The 23,022-nt window shown below is 41.3% G+C and overlaps 1 protein-coding gene across 6 annotated transcripts in view; it reads left to right on the top strand.

Moving 5' to 3' along the window:
- MAP3K5 (mitogen-activated protein kinase kinase kinase 5) overlaps nucleotides 1-22,688 on the top strand; it is a 97,648-nt gene extending 74,960 nt beyond the window's left edge. Inside the window, exons 18-30 of one of the 6 annotated variants that reach the window (XR_014524828.1) lie at nucleotides 1,221-1,326; nucleotides 4,489-4,646; nucleotides 4,912-5,089; nucleotides 5,554-5,574; nucleotides 6,430-6,607; nucleotides 6,700-6,868; nucleotides 11,200-11,385; nucleotides 13,535-13,640; nucleotides 15,960-16,203; nucleotides 18,493-18,605; nucleotides 19,754-19,866; nucleotides 21,173-21,263; nucleotides 21,723-22,688. Coding sequence is in view for 2 of the 6 variants with exons in the window: in XM_083498045.1 (XP_083354171.1) it covers nucleotides 1,221-1,326; nucleotides 4,489-4,646; nucleotides 4,912-5,089; nucleotides 5,554-5,574; nucleotides 6,427-6,607; nucleotides 6,700-6,868; nucleotides 11,200-11,385; nucleotides 13,535-13,640; nucleotides 15,960-16,203; nucleotides 18,493-18,605; nucleotides 19,754-19,866; nucleotides 21,187-21,263; nucleotides 21,723-21,783 (1,713 nt within the window). In the remaining 4 variants the exon portion in view is untranslated. Of the gene's footprint in view, nucleotides 1-1,220; nucleotides 1,327-4,488; nucleotides 4,647-4,911; nucleotides 5,090-5,553; nucleotides 5,575-6,426; nucleotides 6,608-6,699; nucleotides 6,869-11,199; nucleotides 11,386-13,534; nucleotides 13,641-15,959; nucleotides 16,204-18,492; nucleotides 18,606-19,753; nucleotides 19,888-21,172; nucleotides 21,264-21,722 lie in introns of all 6 variants that reach the window. The other 5 variants (XR_014524829.1, XR_014524830.1, XR_014524831.1 and 2 more) reach the window with 5 other exon arrangements.
- Nucleotides 22,689-23,022: the final 334 nt, after the last annotated feature.

The following is a 23,022-nucleotide window of genomic DNA, read 5'->3' as shown; positions in this document are numbered from 1 at the left end:
ATATTGTAGTACTCCAATCATTCGGCAAGCCGCTCTATTTTGTCGGTACAAAAAAGTGGTATTGTTCCCTTTCTTCCCTTTCTTATACATGCCCTTCTTAACTCTCAGCTCATCTGTACGCTCCTTATGCAGCCACATCGGTTTCCTTAGATGCTGCTAATGATCCAGTTGGATAGATTACTATGATCTAGTAGGATAGGCCTTTTGGAATTCTTTGCCAGAGTTCAAATCTCCATTTCTGCTACGAGTTCACGTTGTGGCTGTGCATATGGCACTGTGCATTTTACTCATGTTCTTCAAAAATGTTGCCTGCATAAAATCAGATGGAGTTCTTTTTCCTAGCACAGTGTATACACCCTATGTTATAAGACAGATGACTGCTGTTGCAACAGCACCAGCTATCAACTGCCAGGCAGCATTGCATAAGCAGTTATATGACACAGGGAAACCCCCTATTCGGAATATATAGAAGATGCAACTCTGCATGGACCTTTTTGTTTTGCAGCAAACACAAAACCATAGCAGATTAAGGTACCTCTACTCAATTCTAGATTTCATTTCTGTCTTATTTTATGTAGAGAGCCTTTAAAAATAAGGCATTATGATATTTAAAAATGCAAAGCAAAAAAAATGTTTGGGAGATTTTATATAAACTCAGTGCTTTTTTTCTGGGGGGACGCAGGAGTAACATACCCCTAAACATTTTGTGAATCTAAGTTTGGCCTCTTTGAGGGGCAGTATTTCAATATGAGTAGTAAAATGAGAGTACCCCTATATGTGTGTTTTTTTAAAAGAAAAAGCACTGTATAAGCTAATTTATAAAAACAAATTAAAAAGCCCCTAAAAACTAATTTCATAAAAAACTAATTTCTGTAGAAAGCATGAAAGGGTCCAAATGTTACTTTACGTAATAAACCTAGAGAAATCTAGAACTCCAAAATCTCGTAATAAATATCAAAATAGCCAATTGTTCATAATACGTTTGAAAGAATTTGAATTCTCTTGTTTTTATTACATGCATTCCATAATGTAGCTAGGTAATTTTTCCATTCAGGAATGAAGTTTCATTGAACTAGAAATGAAGTGACTAATAGCAGCTTCCACTTAATTCCTCTTTTATTACAAGCCATTTCATCATTAATTTTAGCTGCAAACTCTTTTTCAAGATCAGCCATAAGATAAAAAAAAAAAATAACAATCCCAAATATTCTCCCCTCCAGGGTGATAATGTACTTATCAACACATACAGTGGAGTGCTAAAGATTTCAGATTTTGGAACATCAAAGAGGCTTGCTGGCATAAATCCATGCACTGAAACATTCACAGGTATGTTTCTAAAATATATTGCAGAGTCGCCTAATTTAAGAGTAAAAGAATATTCTAGAGCATAAATTAGATAAGGCACTTACTCCCAGGACAGCTTTAGTTCTGTACATTTTTGAAAACCCTGATACGGGTTGAGATCCCAAGCACACTGACTTGCAAAGTTGCACTGAAGTCATTGGGAAATGTTTTCAAGAGTGTGGCTTTATTCGTTGACCAAGTTGTGGTCATCAGATAAGTATTAATAATCTGCCTGCGCAACACACATAGCAGTTTCCTTCACTGTTATCAGCAACATTCCTGGTCCCTGAATCAAGAGAAACCCAGACTGCTGCAGCTTCCTGACCTTCCATATGATAAGGAAACATTCTGATATAGCTGGAGGCAATACGTCTGCTTAGATGAGCGAGGTATTGTGTGTGTTCTGTTCCTCAGTCTAGCAGCCAAGACAGCATGCGTCCATAGATACTTTGGTATCAGCATACTGTTTGAGACAGTATGTTTCTTTGTAGACTTTGTTCCCTGCCTCATTTCCCCTTTCTTGCTAAACAGCTAATGAATGATACTCAGATTATCTGACTGAGCTTCACACATGCAGATTTGAATCATGTTCAGAATGTATTTTGATTACCATTCTCTTCATTTTTAATTTCAATTGATATTGGTGGTGATGGTGACATTAAATTCAGTATTATAGTCTTACTTTTATGCAAACAGAACTTGCATAAAAGCAGTGTGGCCTAAGGTAAGCTACTGCTGCATCCCACTTTAGGCCTGCCTTGCAGAGAAAGTCTAGATATATTTATAAATAAATTAAATCTCTTAGACCCTCCCCATAATTCTGTTTACAGTGGTACCTCGGGTTACATAATAATAATAATAACAACAACAACAACAACAACAACAACAATAAAACAGTATAAAAGTATAACATAAACAACACTCTAAAATCATTCATTGCAAAATTAATTAATTCAGGCCACTGGCAACCATTGGGCCAGAGCTCCGCGAAGATTGCCGAGGGAGGGAGTCAGGCTGTGCCCTGGCCAAAGGCCTGGTGGAACAGCTCTGTCTTGCAGGCCCTGCAGAAAGATGTCAAGTCCCGCAGGGCCCTGGTCTCTTGTGACAGAGTGTTCCACCAGATCGGAGCCACAGCCGAAAAAGCCCTGGCTCTAGTTGAGGCCAGCCTAACTTCTCTGTGGCCTGGGACCTTCAAGATGTTTTTATTTGAAGACCGTAAGTTTCTCTGTGGGGCATACCAGGAGAGGCGGTCCCGTAGGTATGAGGGTCCTAGGCCGTATAGGGCTTTAAAGGTTAAAACCAGCACCTTAAATCTGATCCTGTACTCCACCGGGAGCCAGTGCAGCTGGTGTAGCACCGGGTGAATGTGATCTCGCAGCGAAGACCTCGTAAGGAGTCTCGCTGCAGCATTCTGCACCCGCTGGAGTTTCTGGGTCAGTCTCAAGGGCAGCCCCACGTAGAGCGAGTTACAATAATCCAATCTGGAGGTGACCATCACGTGGATCACAGTGGCTAGGTCAGGGCGAGAGAGGTAAGGAGCCAACTGCTTAGCTTGGCGGAGATGGAAAAATGCCGCCTTTGTTATAGCTGCAATCTACGCCTCCATGGAAAGGGAGGCGTCGAAGATTACACCCAAACTCTTAACAGACGGTGCTGGCACTAATTGCGCCCCCGCAAGAGATGGGAGTTGCCCCCCCAATCCCATATCGCCCCGTCCTAGCCACAGGACCTCTGTCTTCGAAGGATTTAGCTTCAACCGGCTCCCACGTAACCATCCAGCCACAGCTTCCAAACATCTGGTCAGTGTGTCTGGGGCCGAGTCAGGATGGCCATCCATCAACAGATAGAGTTGGGTGTCATCGGCATACTGATGGCAACCCAGCCCAAAACTCCGAACAAGCTGGGCGAGGGGGCGCATAAAGATGTTGAAAAGCATCGGGGAGAGTATCGCACCCTGAGGTACTCCACACACCAAGGAGTGGCGCGATGACAATTCCCCCCCAAGCGCCACTCTCTGTCCCCGACCAGAGAGAAACGAGCGCAGCCATTGAAGGACTGTGCCCTGGATCCCCACGTCGGCAAGGCGGTGGTCCAGAAGTTCGTGATCGACCATGTCGAAAGCTGCTGATAGATCTAGAAGAATCAGCAGCCCCAACCCGCCTCGATCCAGCTGTCTACGAAGATCATCTGTTAGGGCGACCAGAGCCGTCTCGGTCCCATGACCAGCGCGGAAGCCGGACTGGAATGGATCCAAAGCCGATGTTTCATCCAGAAACCCACCAAGCTGTTCGGCAACCGCTCTCTCAATCACCTTACCCAGGAACGGAAGATTCGAAACCGGGCGGTAATTGGATAGATCTAAAGGACCTAATGATGTTTTCTTTAAGAGCGGGCGCACCACTGCCTCCTTCAGTTCCCCTGGGAATGTCCCCGTGCCAAGGTACAAATTGATGATATCCCCCAGGAGGATATCATACGCTTCAGGTTACATACGCTTCAGGTTACAGACTTCGCTAACCCAGAAATATTACCTCAGGTTAAGAACTTTGCTTCAGGATGAGAACAGAAATTGTGTGGCAGCGTCGGGGAGGCCCCATTAGCTAAAGTGGTGCTTCAGGTTAAGAACAGTTTCAGGTTAAGAACGGACCTCCAGAACGAATTAAGTACTTAACCCGAGGTACCACTGTATTTATTTTTACATATGTTGTAAGAATTGCTGAGATAATGAGCTGCTTTAAACTGTGATTTATTGGACTGAGAACAAGCACTGAGCCCATGATTCTCCTTTCCTTCTTTCACTTGTGCACCATAATCAAACACTTCTGAGGTTTATTCTGGATTGTAAATGGAAATTAAACCACAGTTTCCCAGTTCGGGTGTAACTGGGGAAACTCTGATGTAATGAACCACATTAGAAGCACCCAAACTTCGCACATGAAGGGAAGGGTGAGAACAGAACATGGACACAAAGCCTATTACATTGGGTCAACACAGCTAAAATGCTTTGCACGCTCAATAAAGTGCAAAACACCATGAAAGCCTGGGAATTTAATATTTGACTGTGTGCTTTTCTTCCAGCTTTCACTTTTGATTAAAGAAATTCCTGCCTAAGTGAATTTTTGCTTGCCTGCTTGTTTTTAACAGGTACTCTTCAATATATGGCGCCAGAAATCATTGATAAAGGACCAAGAGGTTATGGAAAGGCTGCAGATATCTGGTCCCTAGGCTGCACAATTATTGAAATGGCCACAGGGAAACCTCCGTTTTACGAACTTGGAGAGCCTCAGGCAGCAATGTTTAAGGTTAGATCCTATAGATGTTTTAGGTTTTTGTAAAAGAGACGCTGATCTGGAGAAGAGCCATAAGATGAAACACTCATCAGTTAAAAGGGAAAATACGCTAAAGAGAGAATATTAAAAAGTTGTTCAAATTCCAATGAATGCCTCCCTGGGAATGAAAACCAGTTTCAAATGGAAATGCTAATGACTTTATGTAATGTTTTATTTTAAGGAGACTCCTCTCTGTGGTGGAAGGTCTTGATTGTCTTTCCTTTTTTGTATTTGTCAGGTTGGAATGTTCAAAATACACCCTGAGATTCCTGAATCCATGTCAGCAGAGGCAAAAGCCTTCCTATTGTGCTGCTTTGAACCAGATCCAGACAAGAGAGCCTGCGCTAACGAGCTTCTTATAGATGAGTTTTTAAAGGTTACAAGCAAAAAAAGGAAGTCTCAGTCAAAGTTAACAGGTAAAGACCTATTTATGCCTAGCTCAAAGAGCTTATCAATTCTGTTTAATTTAGCCAACACTGACAGCTTCTTTGAGAAGCTCAACACAGAATCACTAGCATACTTAAAATGTGCCTTTAATCAACCAGTTTGCATCGAATAAGTGTTTTTTAAATGTTTCTGATACTATTTGTTAATATTTAACTTCCCTTTGAAAGCATTGAGACTTACTTAAGAGAGTAATAACAGGCTTGTTAATTTTTTCCCCCAGTGAAAACGAGTCATGAATAACTTTAGCTAGATTGAGGCCTTTATGTGTGTCTTAAAATAATCCTTAAAACACAAAACCCCCTCTGTTTTAAATTCTCCGAACATCCCCCCCCCCCCCCGGTAATATGGTCAAATTACCTGTTGCTAGTTCTACTTCATAAGTGAATTCTGGATGATTTCAGTTACTTTTCCTTTTCTATTTTTTTTCTCACAGCACTCTCAGTTGGATCAAATGGTAAGATTAATATTTAGACCTTCCTTTTCATACACTTAATGAAATCTTTGAACTTCGGTGTTTTATTTAGTCATTAGCTACTACATTTACCATTTCAAATGAGAAAATAATAACCGAATATGACATCTGCTCATACAGTAGCACTTCCTCTTCTCACCTTCCACAGCCTCTTGTGCAACTTCACAACCTGCTTCAAAGGGCAATAACAGAGACACACCGTATTTTTCGCTCTATAGGACGCACCCGACCATAGGACGCACCTTGTTTTGGAGGGGGAGAACAAGAAAAAAAAATCTCCCCCTCTCTGCGCAGCGCCCCTTCAGTGAAGCGGCAGGGAGCTCCCACTGCACTCTGGAGGCTTCAGGTGGCTATCCTTGAAGCCTTGAGAGCGAGAGGGCTCGGTGCGCACCGACCCCTCTCGCTCTCCAGGCTTCAGAGGCTTCGCATTGCTATCGCTGAAGCCAAGGAGGCTGCATTCACTCCATAAGACGCACACACATTTCCCCTTAATTTTTGGAGGGGAAAATGTGCGTCTTATAGAGCGAAAAATACGTTAATGATGCAATCACTCCTGTCCTATTAATGCAGATCCCAGACTTGTACATGTGGGAGGGGATTTTCACAGGGTTTAATGAAGTCTCTTTCCACACTAAAGCCACATTTCCTTGTGGTCCAGTTCAGTTTATCTGGACATTATCTTGGATGTGAGCATCACTTCAACTCCCATAGGCCCCACAGGTTACATACGCTTTGCATGCTAGATGACATGGATCATTGCTAATGTTTATTATAATTCACTGTGTCCAGCAGGCTTGATTACACTAATTTTCTGGGTTTCTTCACTTCCATAAGCAGAATACCTTCGAAGCATATCTTTGCCTGTTCCTGTTGTTGTAGAAGATACTAGTAGCAGCAGCGAATATGGCTCTGTTTCACCTGACACAGAATTAAAGCTTGACCCATTCTCTTTTAAAATGAGAGCCAAATCTTGTGGAGAAAAGGATGCAAAGGGGCTAAGGTCCCTTTTTCTAAGGTAAAACTTCCATATTGCTTTGTGGAAAGAAACTGACTTTTGCAAATAAATTTAGTGGTTTTAATAGCAGTTTCTAATTTATATATTTTCAGCATCCCAGATGAGAATTTTGAGGACCACAGTGCACCTCCTTCACCTGAAGAGAAGGATTCTGGCATCTTCATGCTCAAAAAGGATAGTGAACGGCGAGCCACCCTTCATAGAATCCTAACAGAGGACCAAGATAAGGTGGTGAGAAACTTGATGGAAGCCTTAGCACAGGTAAACAAATACCCTTAGCATAGTTAACAGTAAAATAAGCGCTTGTAATCAGAGGACTAGCACATCCCAAACTGGAAGTTTTTGCAAGGTTTCATTGATATTACTCTGGTGTATTTGTTTATGATTGATAATTTAGAACACCTTTATCAGATGACTGAGTGTTTAGGGGCTCATTTAGTGGGGATACATAATTAAATGCAAGTACCTCTGCAAGACTTAAGACTGCAATCCTATATACACTTAAGCAGGAGTAACTAGTATGGAACTATAAAGTTCAGTGCACTGTATAACAAGTTATTTAAGACATCCTAGGATTGTGCATAGCAAACACCCAAATGCTGCAAATTAGGCATGCACTTTGAAAGCAGAGGCTTTTTTGTAGAATAATATTTCTCAGAAATAATTGGCTTTACGAAGTAGTAAAAAGTAGAAGCAGAGAAGCGTAAAATACTATATGGTGTGCACAAGTCAAACTTGAATTCTCCTCAGGTTCTGGGTCTCTAGTAAACAGTAATCCACATATTTGGGGGCTTTTGTCTTTAAAAATGAAAGCAGAAACAGATTACTAGATAGCTGGATTATGTAAAACTTATACAGAACAAAAACATGTCAATCAAGATATGTATAGTGACAAATGCTCTATTTGACTCTCAGAGACTATAGTTTGACTTGGAAACAGAAATGCAAAAGTATTTGTGTGGTTCTGTATAAATACACACACACACACACACTGTTATTAGAGTACTTTAATCTGGGAATAAAATTTAAAAGTGAGGAAAATGTATAGAAAAATGTAAGAAAAATACTTTCCTCTCCCTGGCCAAATTGTAACACAGTTGACCTTGCTAAAGCACACCATTAGGATGGGCCTACAAGGAATTGACTCCAGTTAACCCTGGTAGTTTGGCAACTTTGCTTTGAGGAATTTACTCATCAGCCTTTGGTTTGTATGACGCTAGAAAATTTCATTGTGTTACAGGAGAATGGCCATGGCTATCTAACAACAGCATCACATTGCAGATGTTGCAATTAGTAGATAAATGAAGTGTTGTTCTGTGACTCACCTTGGGTGAAGTAATGTAACTTAAGTGTGAAATCTGAGTTGACCATGGCATATACCTAAACTGTGCTCAGCACTAGGGCTGCGCAATCTGACCTATTTCACCACCAGTGAGTCTAATTTTATCAATCCCAGGCCACAAGTTGCAGCAAATATGGGAAATGCTGTGCCTCAAAGTGGCTTACTCTTGCAGCATTATTATGTACAGGAAGTTCCACACTAAATAAGCCAGACCATTCTGAGATAAGAGTAATTAAATCTCTCATTAGTCAGGCGTAACTGTGCCCCTGAAGGACCAGGTGCGCAGCCTGGGAGTCATTTTGGACTCACAGTTGTCCATGGAGGCACAGGTCAATTCTGTGTCCAGGACAGCTGTTTACCAGCTCCATCAGGTACACAGGCTGAGACCCTATCTGCCCGCGGACTGTCTCACCAGAGTGGTGTGTGCTTTGGTTATCTCTTGCTTGGACTACTGCAATGAAGGTGACCCGGAAACTACAACTAATCCAGAATGTGGCAGCTAGACTGGTGACTGGGAGTGGCCGCCGGGACCACATAACACCGGTTCTGAGAGATCTGCATTGGCTCCCAGTACGTTTCCGAGCACAATTCAAAGTGTTGGTGCTGACCTTTAAAACCCTAAATGGCCTCGGCCCAGTATACCTGAAGGAGCATCTCCACCCCCATCGTTCAGCCCAGACACTGAGGTCCAGCGCCGGGGGCCTTCTGCTGGTTCTCTCGCTATGAGAAGCCAAGTTACAGAGAACTAGGCAGAGGGCCTTCTTGGTGGTAGCACCCGCCCTGTGGAACGCCATCCCACCAGATGTCAAAGAGAAAAGCAACTACCAGACTTTTAGAAGACATCTGAAGGCAGCCCTGTTTAGGGAGGCTTTTAGTGTTTAACAGACTATTGTATTTTAATATTTTGTTGGAAGCCGGCCAAAGTGGCTGGGGAGGCCCAGCCAGTTGGGCCGGTTAATAATAATAATAATAATAATAATAATAATAATAATAATTATTATTATTATTATTAATTTGCTGCTTTCAAACTTTATTTATTAATCCTGTGTGTAAGGTAAAGGTAAAGGACCCCTGGATGGTTAAGTCCAGTCAAAGGCGACTATGGGGTTGCGGCACTCATCTCGCTTTCAGGCCGAGGGAGCCGGTGTTTGTCCAAAGACAGCTTTCTGGGTCATGTGGCCAGCATGACTAAACTGCTTCTGGTGCAACGCAACACCGTGACAGAAACCAGAGTGCATGGAAACACCGTTTACCTTCCTGCCACCTATTTATCTACTTGCACTGGCGTGCTTTCAAACTGCTAGGTTGGCAGGAGCTGGGACAGATCAACAGGAGCTCACTCCGTTGCAGGGATTCGAACTGCCAACCTTCTGCTCAGCAAGCCCAAGAGGCTCAGTAGTTTAGACCACAGCGCCATCCATGTCCACAATCCTGTGTGTGTCCCTAAGCATATTAGTGGTTAAAATGAATTGAGGAGTTTTCTCCAGATAACCGGTGATGCAGTTCATACAAAAATATTCAAAGGGCATGTGATCCTTTTCACTGTGCTTTCCTCACACATTCATGGGAAATGTATTCAAAAGTATTCTGTGAGAGTCTTAGCTGAGAAGTTGAGGGTATAAATTCCAAAGTGTGAATGGGATGTGTTGGTAGGGAAAAGGTAATAAACCAAATGTCTCCATACACTGAATGCTCTGTTTCACATCTTGTCATGTACCAAGTCCTTTTGCACCTGTAGATGACACCAACGACATAGGAAATAGAACTGAAAGCAACATTTTTCTATTGCAGTTTTGGAAATGCTCATATAGTAAATGTTTACTGCTTCAATGAATAGTAATGAAGTACACTGTAGTTCGGAAAATGAGTACACCACTAAGTAGCCTGGTCTTTTTCTCTCATTCCTGCGTCTGTGCCTTGTGTCATGCTTCTCTATATGTCTAGAACAGCCTTCTAAAAGTCATAGGAACATAAGAAGAGCCTCTGCTGGGTCAGACAAAGGCCTGCCTAAGCCAGCTTTTCACAGTGAGCAAGCAGGTGCCTATGAAAAGCCCACAAGAAGGATGAGAGCAATAGTTCTCTTCTTCTGTTGTTTCCTGCTTTTCAGATGCCTGCTGCCTCTGATCCTGGAGGGTAGAATAAAGTGAACATGATGAGTAGCCATTTTTAGCCATATCATGCATGAATTTGTCTAATTCTTTTTTAAAGCCAATCTTAGTTCATGGCCATCACCACGTATTGAGGTAGCAGATTCCATAGTTCAACTATGTGCTGGGTAATGAAGTCTTTGCCCCCCAATCTGTCCTGGATGTCCCACTGTATACCTTCATTAGGTGCCTGGGAGTGCTAATGAGTGAGAAAAGCAGCTCTCTATCCACTTTCTTAACACTAAGCATAATTTTATGAACTTCAGCCATGTCTTTCTAACTCACCTTTTTTTCTGAAGTAACCCTCTTTCCCAATATTGTACCCTTTTCTCATAGAGAAGCTGCTCCAACCTGGATCATTTTGCTTTCCCCTTTCTGCAACTTTTCCAGCTCTACAATATCCTTTTTAAAGATGTGAGAATGTATTCCAAATGTGATCACCTCACAGATTAATATAAAAACATTATGATATTGGCAACTTTGCTTTCAATCCCTTTCCTAATAATCCCTTGCATGCAATTTGCTAGTACATGCACTGGGCTGATTGTTGTCATTGAATGGCCTCAAGGTCCCTTTTCTGGTCAGTCACCACCAGCTCAGACCCCATTAGCATATTTGTGAAATTTGAATTTTTGGTGCCCAATATGCATCACTTCACACTTGAACCACAGACTTGGACAACTAACCACTCATCCGTAATTCCAGATCATTTATAAGCAAGTCAGAAATCACAAGTCCCAACACAGATCCCTGGGAAACCCATTTCTTCCATTGTGAAAACCTTCAGTTTATTCCTACTTTCTTCTTCCTGTTTTTTAACCAGTAATCTGTGCATACTTTCTTCAGATACCTTGGGTCAGGAACTGTTATCAGAATGTTTTTTGAAAGTCCAAATACACTATGTCTATTTCTGGAACCCTGCAGTTTCTGTTATATACATCCCATAGCTAAAAGAGCACAGTATTTGCAAAAAGACTGAATTGTTGAAGCCTTATGGAAATCTATAGATGGAAGTAGTGCCTAGAGGAATATTCACTGTATATTTTCACTATTGCCTCATGATTACACAAAGGTAATTAGCTATTTTTTGTTTGTTCTAACAGGGACCTGAAGAGCCTAAGCTGAAATGGGAACACATCACAACTTTAGTCGCCAGCCTCAGAGAATTTATACGGACAACTGATCGCAAAATTATTGCAAATACACTTTCAAAGCTAAAACTAGAGCTAGACTTTGACAGTCATGGCATCAGCCAGGTTCAGCTGGTCCTCTTTGGTTTCCAAGATGCAGTAAGTATACCTTTCTCTCTTTTTTGCTAGTTTTGCTAAACTGATTTTTCATATACTGATGAATGTCTTAAATCTGCAACACAATTGAGTGAAAGTTAATCATGAGCCAGTTTGGTAAAGTAGTCACAGTGCTCGGACAGGGCTTGGAAGGCACAGTTTAAATCCCTACTGAGACATGAAGCTCACTGGGTGACCATGAGCAAGTCTGTTTTTCGTTCTAACCAACCTCACAGCTTTGTTGTGAAGATAACATAGGGGTGGAGGAAACACAATGTATGTCACCTAGAATTCATTGGAGGCAAAATGGAATCGAAATACATAAATAAGCAAGTTTCTTGTACTAGAGTTTAGAATGAGAAACACTATGTCCAGGCTAATACATTATGAATAATGTGAGAAATATCCTCCTCCTTTAGTTACATATCACAATTATTTCACGCATTTGACTCCAAGGAGCTTGATGTCACCGGGTGGGTGGGTGCGTGCAAGGAGGCTGGTCGAGCCAGGGCAGAGAAGAGATGTGGCCAATAAATATATGACCCCAGGAAGAGATCTAGTTCAGTTCGATTGTACTAGGTGCAGAGCCTAGGGGGCGCTGCAACTATGAGGTAGAATGGAAGGCGAGAGGCAGGAGGGCATCAAATTCTGGCATTGCACAGTAAAGGTAAAGGGACCCCTGACCGTTAGGTTCAGTCGCGGACGACTCTGGGGTTGCAGCGCTCATCTCGCTTTACTGGCCGAGGGAGCCAGCATACAGCTTCCTGGTCATGTGGCCAGCATGACTAAGCCGCTTCTGGCAAACCAGAGCAGCACACGGAAATGCTGTTTACTTTTCCGCTGGAGCAGTACCTATTTATCTGCTTGTACTTTGACGTGCTTTTGAACTGCTAGGTTGGCAGGAGCAGGGACCAAGCAACAGGAGCTCACCCCGTCACGGGGATTTGAACCACCAACCTTCTGATCAGTAAGCCCTAGGCTCTGTGGTTTAACCCACAGCGCCACCCGTGTCCCGCATTGGACAGAGCACCGCTGAAATTTGAGGCCCCAAGTTCTGCCACTGATCCAGTGGACTGAGAAGACCTCTGCTTGGGAGAGCCGGAGGAAGAGACTCCTGAAAAGGGTTCAAATAGGCGGGGGCGTTCCCTTGCCGTATTCCCTCTCTCCATCAGTCGCCACAGCCCTGAGGCACAGGCTTCTCCATCTCTGGAGCAGTCGAAGATTGGTTCTGCCTCATCCATTTTTCCTGTAGGAACACCAGCTCTGCCTCTGGAGTTGTCAGAAACCATGTTCAGTGTTGCCTTTCCACCTGTCCCATCCACCTGTGATGAGGCAGTGACCCACCTAGGTCACAGAGACACCAGTGTAGACATGAGCAGGTAGAGTAGGCTCAGCTAGGTTGCTTGCCCAGACTTCAGAGCAGAAATGCTTGCTGTGCTAAGTCGTGCACACCCCATTCCCTTGCAGGGGGGCATGTTGTTGGCGTATCGGTGTCTTTGCTTGTGTAGCTGCTGTCCCTTTGAACTGCATTTTGCGTATGCATTGCACTGATCTCAGCATTAAACATTTTGGTAGAAACTGCAACCTGTGTTCAAGTTCTTCACTGAGTGGGAGCCAGGACACTCAAGGTGGTATTAACAACTCTCTGAAATAAGTTAGACTGAGAGTCATTGACTGCCCAAATTCACTTGGTGTGCTTCATGGCTGAATGGGGATTTAAACTCTGGTCTCCAAGGTACTAGTTCTGAACTTTTATTAAAAATTTCCCAAAATATGTCTTCAGACAACATACATTCTGAGGGGTTTTTAAAAGTGCATTTTCCATGCCCTCTGGCATGCTTCATAAGACCCAGCCCTTTTCCCAATCTTTGAGGTGGAGGGGCGGGCATCTATCATCCCTCTTTCCAGCCCCAAGGTTAGGGGGGAAGGCAAGGGCTTGTTTTGTTGCCATGCTACCAAGGCTGATGGCTGTTTAGGACACAAGATCCTTTTCTGGTGCTATTTTTAGGTTGTAATGGTGGTGAAACATGAAAATATCAAAATTGCCTTCCTTTCCGACAACGAATAATAACTTTTCTTTGTTATGCACACCTACACTCTAATATTAGAAAGGAAACTTAATAGTGTTTCTAATTCCGGTGTCTCTTTCCAGGTGAATAAAGTTTTAAGAACTCACAATATCAAACCACATTGGATGTTTGCGCTAGATAGCATAATTCGCAAAGCTGTGCAGACTGCTATTACAATCCTGGTTCCAGGTGAGACACTTGCCACTCTCTGAAATAGTTCTCAAAGGCTATCCTCCTAAGTGCACTTAACATGGAGGAAAATTCTGCTGAAATCACCAACTTTACATGTTAATGTCTGTGGTTGCATACCCTTGTTGTGTTCCCCTAATAAAATTGTAATCTTTGAAGCAGTTATTGGCTACCCATGGGGGGGGGAGTGTACAAGCACAGGACTCAAGCACAGATTGAAGGATCAGAAATATGCCAACTATGTGTCTCTAAAATATACCCACTAAAATGTATGTATGAAGAAGATGATAGTTTCAGTCCTAAGGACTTAAAGCTGCAAGTGTTCTAAGACCTACAGCTAAAAAAACTGACACCTGATTATCAAGGCACTTGAATTTTACACTCCTCGTTTTATTTCTTTAAGGTTTAGCAATGCATTAGATTTAATCTGAGACTCTATCTTTCCCAGAATGCTTAGTACATGCTGTGATCGGTGAATGCACAGTTAATCGGACCATATATATTAGCTCCCTTTGGGGCACATATCATTAAGACAAAATGATCAAAAACTGTTCAGCTTCTACTTCCTAAGCTCCTTCTAAAATCAAGAGGGCGATTTATCACTTTTGAAGTGCTTATCATTTTCTAAGTGCTATACAGAGTTTGAAAGGTAAGTCGATCCAGGCCCTGCAGCCTCACAATCTATCAACAACATGCAAAAGGAAAAGAAGAATGTGGAAGGAAGAAGAAAGCACATACATTCAGGCACTGGTTCTTGAAGTTACTGAATAATAATAATAATAATAATAATTAATAATAATAATAATAAATATAATAATAAATGGTAGGAAGTGTGCAGTTTGGTCTAGATGGATTTATAAAATGTTTGAAAAAAATCAACTCTGGTCAGAGGCATGGAAAATAGTAAGCCCTGAAGCATTTGCTGTATGAAAAGTGCTCCAGCTTAGTGACCAGGAAAGAGCTTTAGAGATTATTTTTGAAAAATCCCATAAGCCTTCCATTCTGCATGCAGCTGCAATGAGTATTTGCAAGACATGAGAATGAATTGCCTGATAGATGTAGTGCAAATCCTAGTCAGCACTTGTTGATTTAGTAGCTGCCACTGGTCAGACCTCAAGGCCTGTGTGTAGTGCAGAGGTTGCTGTACATCTCTTATAACGATCAGCCTACGTGCCAGTCCTATATTCCTATAAAGGACATGGCTGTTAGAATTAGTAATAATTTCTTTTGGTTGCAACTGCATCCCACTTACATAACCAAATCAAAGCAGCTTACAATATAAACACAATAAAATGCCAACGTTGCATCAAAAGCATATCCATAAAATGAAATGGAATGGAATGTAAAGCAAGAGCAGTATAGAACCACGCGAGGCAGGACAAAAGTGCTGGCTTGGCAGGCCAATCAGTGGAGTCTACTAGTACAGTTTTATTATGTACAGTGCTTGGAGAGCTTTGCAGCCAAGTGGTTTATAAATCTTTGTAAATACAATGAATTAAATACATAATTACTACAAAGAAAGCAAGAGTCAAACAAGCTTGGTAGGAGGAAAGAAGGTAAGCAAACAAGGAAAAGCGCAAGAACAGCCTGAGGGGTGAGGACCCTGCGGCACATGCTTCGTAGGCAGAAGATCTCAGGTTCAATCCTTGGCATCTCCACCTGGGGCTGAGAAAGACCTGTGCCTGAAACATTGGATAGCTGCTGCCAGCTGGTGTAGGCAGCACTGAGCCAGATGGATCAGTGATCTGAATCAGTATGAATGAGCTGTCTAGGTTCGATCCTCAGCACCCCCCAATTAAACAGGATCATAGCTGGCCTTGCTGGACGACACTTCTGCCAATTGCAATAGGTTGACTAGATAAACAAATATAGTCTGTTTCAATATAAGTACACTTCCTCAACTTCTACTGGAAGCCAAAGTACACTGCTATGCTATGTCAGCATAATTTCTGTGGCAAGCTACTGTCTCATCAGCTGAACACAGCTTTTAGCTTTATATAGGTGTGATCTTATCCCTTCTTGGTGGCGCTACTAGCAAGCTTTGTTGGTGACAAGTCTGTGCCAGTTTCTCCTGGGGATCAGCACCTAATTTAGCAGCTTGGTTTCTTATTTGTTCCTGGTGTGCCAGATCTGCAAGGTTATTATCCCTGGGGTCCTTATTTCACAAACTGCATCTTGGTTTCAGCCTGGAGAATGGGTGCAACCCATACTGTTCCAAGTCCTCCAAGTTTTCTGCCCATCATACAGGAGGCTGCAGAGCCCGTCATACTTGTCTGTGATTTCACTGCTATAATTAACACCAAGCCTTCTCCCTAACAGAATTGAGGACACACTTCAGTTTAGCATCTGAGAGTGATACAGCCGATCAGGAGGACATCGAAGGTGAGGAGGAACATGAAGAGCAACCTCCAAATCCAACCATTCATCGGCCTTGCCTTGTACTGGAAGATGCTATAGCTACCTCAGGAGTGAGCACTCTAAGTTCTACTGTATCCCATGAATCCCAGGCTGCTCAGCGATCCCTCAATGTTCAACTTGGAAGGCTAAAATTGGAAACTAACAGGTAAGTCCTAGGTAGTTGAAGACCTGGAGCTGATTCCTTATCACACTTAACAAAGTTGCACCAACATTTTAAAGTATATTGTTGCACAATCCATTAGGTATTTTTCATTGGTTTTTTTGCACAAGTCTTAATCTGCTGTGCCAGATCAGTTTAATTCTTTAAGACTAGTAAAACACCGACACTCCCATCTAGTGGAGTGAGCACAGAGCTGTCAGGGCTGTGTGCATGCAGGGAGAAAAAATGGAAATTCTAGCAGTTTGAAGGCATGTCAGAGTGCAAGTAGATAAATAGATACCGCTCCAGTGAGAAGGTAAACAGCATTTCCATGCGCTGCTGTGGTTTCCCAGAAGTGGCTTAGTCATGCTGGCCACATGATCCGGAAGCTGTCTGCGGACAAACACCGGCTCCCTCAGCCAGTAAAGCGAGATGAGCGCCGCAACCCGAGTTGTCCGCAACTGGACTTAACTGTCAGGGGTCCCTTTACCTTTACCTTTTCCCTATCAGCTGTTTGGTAGGAAGGAGGAGCAAGGGGGGGCAAATCTAGGCCCTACTCCATTAATGATTTCTCCCCAACAGACAATTGATAGAATTTTAGCTTTTCTTAAATAATAAAAATAAAAATCTGACTGTTGAATAAATGTCCATACACAGTTCTTCTAGTTCTGGCTAGAATAGGTTCACAAAAAGCTGCTTCCATGTGAATCGTACATCTAGCTAGATTGATATAGCAGTCTAAAGCCTGCTTTTAAAATGTACTTGGGGTTTTAAACCTCCTTCGTTACATGGGCTTCCCAGATCTTCTGTTATATTCCTGCCATTCACAACTCATGATTAAATAACAATTCATTTTCATAATAGTATGAACCACCACCAGCTCTTCTTAATAATTCATTCACTGGGAACAAATCCAAGCTACTGAACACCTGGCTTAGCACAGCTACCTAGAGCACATTGTTTTCATTGTTACTGACCTCCATTCAAAATATACTATAGAAAACTCAGTCTTTGGAACTAAATAATTATAAAAACAAATATCAAATAATGTTAGACAGAGAATATAAAAAAACTCTGTTGTTAGCTTCCGGGTCCAAAACAATTCTAAGTATTGCTTTTAAAGCTGATTTTGCTCCAAAAACATTCATAGAAGCAAGTAGGCATAAATCCTAAGATTTCTGCTTATCGTGATCGTTCTGTAGGAGTTAGCATGGATTCCCCCCCCCCCCATCTACGTGAATATCTACTAAATTCACTATGATCCTAATACACCTTCCACATTGCATATAATTAATGTGCGGAAGTGTGTACATGCGTATGCTCACACATATATATTCCCACTTTTTCGCTATATATGTGCACTGCTAAAGGTGGACTCTTGTTCACTATCTCTTGCTCCTGTTCAGTGTTGTATTCTGGGACATTCAGTGCGGTGGGGAAATGGAACAGTGCTTCTTTTATCAGTTCTCTGGGATCTCATTGTGGTGGGGAGAGTAAATGTTGGGAGTTAGCTCCTGCAGCCAGACACACACACCCCTTCCTGAGAGAGGCAAAGGAAGTGGGGTGGGAAATTATAGAGAAGGCCAATGATCCTCCACTCATCATTACACTGGAAGCAGACACAGTCCTGCCCCACCTTTTCATCGCAGTACAGGCTTTTGTGAAGGACTCATATGAAGAACAATAGAGGGATATTTGTGTAGGGGAGGGTCATTTGCTTCTCTTTATGTCACATATTATTTAATCCAAGCTCCAATTTAAGAGGCAAAGGTGCATTCCCTGTTTGCATTACACACTGGCAAGCAGGTGGGGAAATAATCTTTTTGTCTGTGTTGTCTAACAGTTGGTTGGTTGGCAGTGGGGTGGAGACAAGGAAGCAAGATGAGAAAGGTGTTGTTGACTGGATGGTCTCTTGTTCATTTCACCTCCTCTCCCTACTTGCTACATATATGCACTCCTTTGTCACGCATAATAATTTGCAACTGCATAAAATTATCACCACCTAATTTCTTCCTTTCCTTTCTTAGCATTTGTTTCATGTAATGTTTTACCTTGAGTCTAAAGGACTTGCTCTGGGATCCTTCATTCTTGGTGGGCTGTTTCACAGAACAGCATATAGAACCTTGCTTTATGGTAGTCTTGTTTGTCATGGAAGTTGTGTGAAGATATGGAAGTAGCTTTGGGGAATTACTAATGCAGTTCTGCATTTTTTTGCTTTTCACTTCATGTTCTTGCCTTGGCAAACACACAGTGAAATGTAACTCTTTCCTTTCATCTCTCTGACTTCCTTAACAGACTACTGGAAGAGCTAGTGCAGAAGGAGAGAGAATTTCAAGCCCTGTTGCATCACGCTATAGAAGAAAAGGAACAGGAGATCAAACACCTGAAGCTTAGGACTCAACCAATAGGTGCTCCACTATAATCTTCAAAGGCAATTGCTCCTCAAAGCACTTTTCAAAAGAAGACTGAGCAGTCAAAGCCTTCACATGTACCCTGACCCATCTTTTTCATTTTGGTTGTTTTGCCTCCTTTGTTTAAGACCCTTTATCACATTTTCTAGGCAGTTAGTTTTTTGAAACAGGCATATGGTATACCCATAGCATGCATATTATTTCGCATACTGTATAGCATCAGTAAAGCAAGTGTTTTACCAATTTTACTTAGAACAAAGATTTATACGTTACTAGCTAACAGCAAGATTCTCTCTGAATTTTATTTCTAGGTTGTTGGGTTTTTTAAAAAAAGAAATCTGTAACATGCCTAGTTTTATTATTTGTGTGTAAGCACTGACACTGGTCATTGTGAAGCTTTACCCAGAGTAAGCAGGAGCAGAAACCTAGACCACAAAATGGAATGGTAGAACTCACTTTTGTTAAATACAGAGCAAAGCAAATGCCCATGAGGTTTCCCTGCAACAATTCAAATTAATTGTCACAAGGCTCGACCTTGTTGTAATTCGGCATGGCAGATCTTATGAAAGAATTCTGACAACAGATCTGATAAGATTTGGGTGCCTTTTGCCACTCAGTAATCACTTATCTATAATTCACAAAGCTTTGCACTATGTTATTTACACATACAAACTAAGATTTCTTCTAATCTTACGTTCTAGCACACATTATTTTCAGTCACTCAGCTGAAATAACTATTTTGTGGACGATTTAGGTCCATTTTTGTTACCTCTTTTTTAAAAAAACAATTCACGTAAATTTGAACCATACATGATGTTTTTTAGCTAGCTGCACTTTATGTACACAAGGATCGTGAACAAATATTTTTCTTCTAAATGGGTTCTCCCATATCAAGTCACTTAAAATGACAAATGGCATAATTATATGGGTAGTGGGTACAGTCCTTCCCTGCCATTTCTTCATATTGGCTGCTGATCATAATTAGCACAAGCTCAGTTCTGAAGTTCACAGTCTTTATCTAGCATTTCGCCCCATTGGCGATAGGGCACATGATGTAAAATTCCACATAAAGGTTGGAGGAAGTTTATGGGTCCATGTAAATGTAAAAATGCACTAACTTACCAGTCTCAAAAAATTTGTTTCAGCTATTCCTGGCACGTCTCTGTCTCACCATAGCACAACTGATGGAGGGGTTGAAGATCCAGATCTTACTAATTGGCTGAGAGTTCATGGTGCTGATGAAGAAACCATAAACAGGGTAGGAAAGATATTTTATTAGGTATGTTCTGTTTGTGATTTTGCTAGACCCAGAGGTTTAGTTTGCAAACCTTTAAACGTTGCTTTATCTATCTGTTTGATGAGGGGGGAAATCGAATAAAGGGAAGAAAATCTGATGTGTATAAAAAGCATAAAAAGAATTGCTATATTTGTTCATCCTTCCTGGATTTGAATTAATATCGTGTGTTGAAATATATTATGTCTGATCACTGGATCACTAGTTCAGTCATGAGCTACTTTTATTATTTATTACTTGGTCCAATGTCACTGTACTACAGCTGAGGTGTAGGCTTTCTACATATGTCACATATGTGTTCTGCCACTGAGCTATGGGCATTCAGGGGATAAGTGTGAAGAATCTCTGTAAACTACCATTAAGTCAAACAAACTTTTTTGGGTGAGTGAACAAATCAGGAGCTGACGGTGTCATAAGGAGTCACCTTCTTGACACTGGTGTCACTAACTGCTCATCTGGGTGGGCCAGGATGCTAGCGAGGTCAGGGTTGCATGGATGCATTGGTAGAAATGCCTAGATTGGCTTTTCCAGTGCACGCATTCAGCCCCAACCTTGACGACGACTCCTAGATAAAACCTTCTGTGACTTTATTGCAATCTACAAAGCAGCTAAACAAGCAATCTTCTACTTGCAACTTTGCTTAGTCCCATGGCTTCTGTTAAAAAATAAATTCTAAATGGTTTATAGACTCCTGTTGTTGGGCTGTTGTTGTTTTAAATGCTTATAGCTGAAATTCTTAATGTCTAGAGTAGAGGTAGAGAAACCTGTGGTCCTCCTGGTGCTGCTGATAGACTCCAGCACCCATCATGATTGACCTCTGACCATGCTGACTGGGAGTTGGAGTCCAACAGTATCCGAAGGGCCACCGGTTCCACAGCCCTGAACTTGAGTGTAAAAATGCTAATGCACTAATGACTAGCAGACTGCTTAATTTTGAGCAGTTCATCTGGTTCTTTATGCACTGCCTCTGACCAAAGCTCAGTTGTCTTTGTTAGAGTCTTTACAGTGTAAGTTCCAGAATTCTGTAAAAAAGAATCCAGAACACCATGGTTCTCTTACTTGGCTCTTATGGGCACATAAAGAACTAAAGTATTAAACAAAAATATTACATTACTCTTACACATTCATTTTACACTTTTCTTCATAAGTTACATGTGCTCTGTGTATCTTTCAGACAAATAGACTTTGATTTAATCAGGGATATTGTATAACCCTGAGAATAAAGCAAGAGTGATAACCAGTGGCACAATCAGCATAACTTTCATCATAGATTTCTTGTTTTAGTTTTTGGCCGAAGACTACACACTAATGGACGTTCTCTGCTATGTTACTCGAGATGATCTAAAATGCCTTAGACTCAGGTAACCAAGTGTTTTTTGTTTTTTTAAAAAACAACAATTTGTAGTACTTATTTTATCAAAGGGCTTATTATTATTCCAGTGAATCGATTACTTTTATTTACAAGCTTCTTAGACTGACATAATCTTTCACATATACATATTGAATCCTTATTTATAATGCATTTATACAAATTGTGTTGCTTTTTAATGTATTTGATAGCTAAAACTAAACTAGTACATTTTATCAATTATGTAGCTAGTGCACTGCATTTAATTATAAGATATACATAAAAATCTCCATTAGGATGTCATTATTGCACAGTGATTGATAGGAGCTAAAATTAATCTGCATAGTTTCTGCTGAAGAAGCACACAAGGTGTCTGAATGAAGACATTTTGCCAGTGAAAATACTGTTTGTTGTGAGTAAAACAAAGCAAAACAGAACAAAAAAAAAAGCCTGCTGTGACTTTCTTTTGCAGAGGTGGGATTTTATGTACACTGTGGAAGGCCATCACTGACTTCCGAGAGAAGCACACCTGACCCCGACTGAAGGGATTCCTCCATCTCTGAAGAGAACTGGAGCTTTCCAGCAGCCCGGAACAGGAGTTCTGTATTAAAAAAAGATAAAAATGCTGTTGCACTTTAATCCAGTATTTGTTTACTGTTGCTAAGGACACTGCAGCTTTCTGGCTGCGTCTACTCCTAACGTTCCTGAGAGACCTGTCTACAACATTAAATTTTATTTTAGTTTTAAATATTTTTTTACACAGAATCTTCTCTTTTTCTAAAATGATGGAACAGCGGCTATAATTAACAAAACCCATGTAAATATTGCAAAGACCCATTGTACGATTTCATGTGATTCCACATCAACGAAGCAAATGTGAAAATTAGCTTTCTGCGTTAATATGTGTAACCAGAGCCTGTGATGGGGGCAGGGTGTTTTCTGAGACTCAGTCTCTTTTTCTCAGCCTGCAGAAGAGAATGATGGGAGACCTATTAGTTCAATCTCAGGGTGGCTTTGCAGCTTGCCTGGGGTGGGGTGGGTGCCTCAGTAGAAGGGGTAGGTTTTGGGCAGTGGGAGAAACAAGGCCCCATGGGTATTGTCTTCCCAAGGACTGAAGGCATTGTTCTGAGGCTCTTGCATGTTTTCATAATTTGGGGTGGAATAAGTAACTGAAATGATTGTGTAAAGCTTATTTGGTAGCTTTTTCCTTCTAGTATGCTGAATATTATACTTGGTACTTACAGTCTTTTATAAATGTTTATATTGTTTTTATTTTAGTAACTTAAATCCTGGTCTACAGTGCAATTTGTTTTTAGTGTTGTTTATGTACTACTGAACTGTACCAGTTACATATGCCTGAAAATACATATAGTACTGTTAGCTTGTTCTAAAGCTATCCATTGTGATATACATTTTAGGAATAAAAAATGATGCACAATTCTGATAAGATTTCTTGACTTACTGGGTTTAAAGTTGTAATTGAAAGATCTGAACAAACAGGAGGAAATGGTGAATAATTAAAGGGTCCTGTTAGTGAAAATATAGCAGGCAGAAACATCCTTACAGAAGTACAGTACAGAGGAAATGTGTCTAAAAATCTGTAGAAGTTAGAAAAGCTACCCATCAATTTGTACATCAAAGAAATGTGCAGATGCATTTTTTAAGCAGTGGGGAAATAACTGATAGGATCTTAGTACACTTGACCATACACTAATTAGTCACCAGTGCACTGAAAACTGCTCTCACATACTTTCAGTTTAGTGCTAGTCTTA

The sequence above is a fragment of the Podarcis liolepis genome, assembly GCF_965112155.1.
Source record: "Podarcis liolepis genome assembly, chromosome: 3".
Taxonomy (NCBI): domain Eukaryota; kingdom Metazoa; phylum Chordata; class Lepidosauria; order Squamata; family Lacertidae; genus Podarcis; species Podarcis liolepis.
The sequence above is the reverse complement of the archived record's forward strand: the minus strand, read 5'-3'. Positions and strand labels throughout refer to the sequence as shown.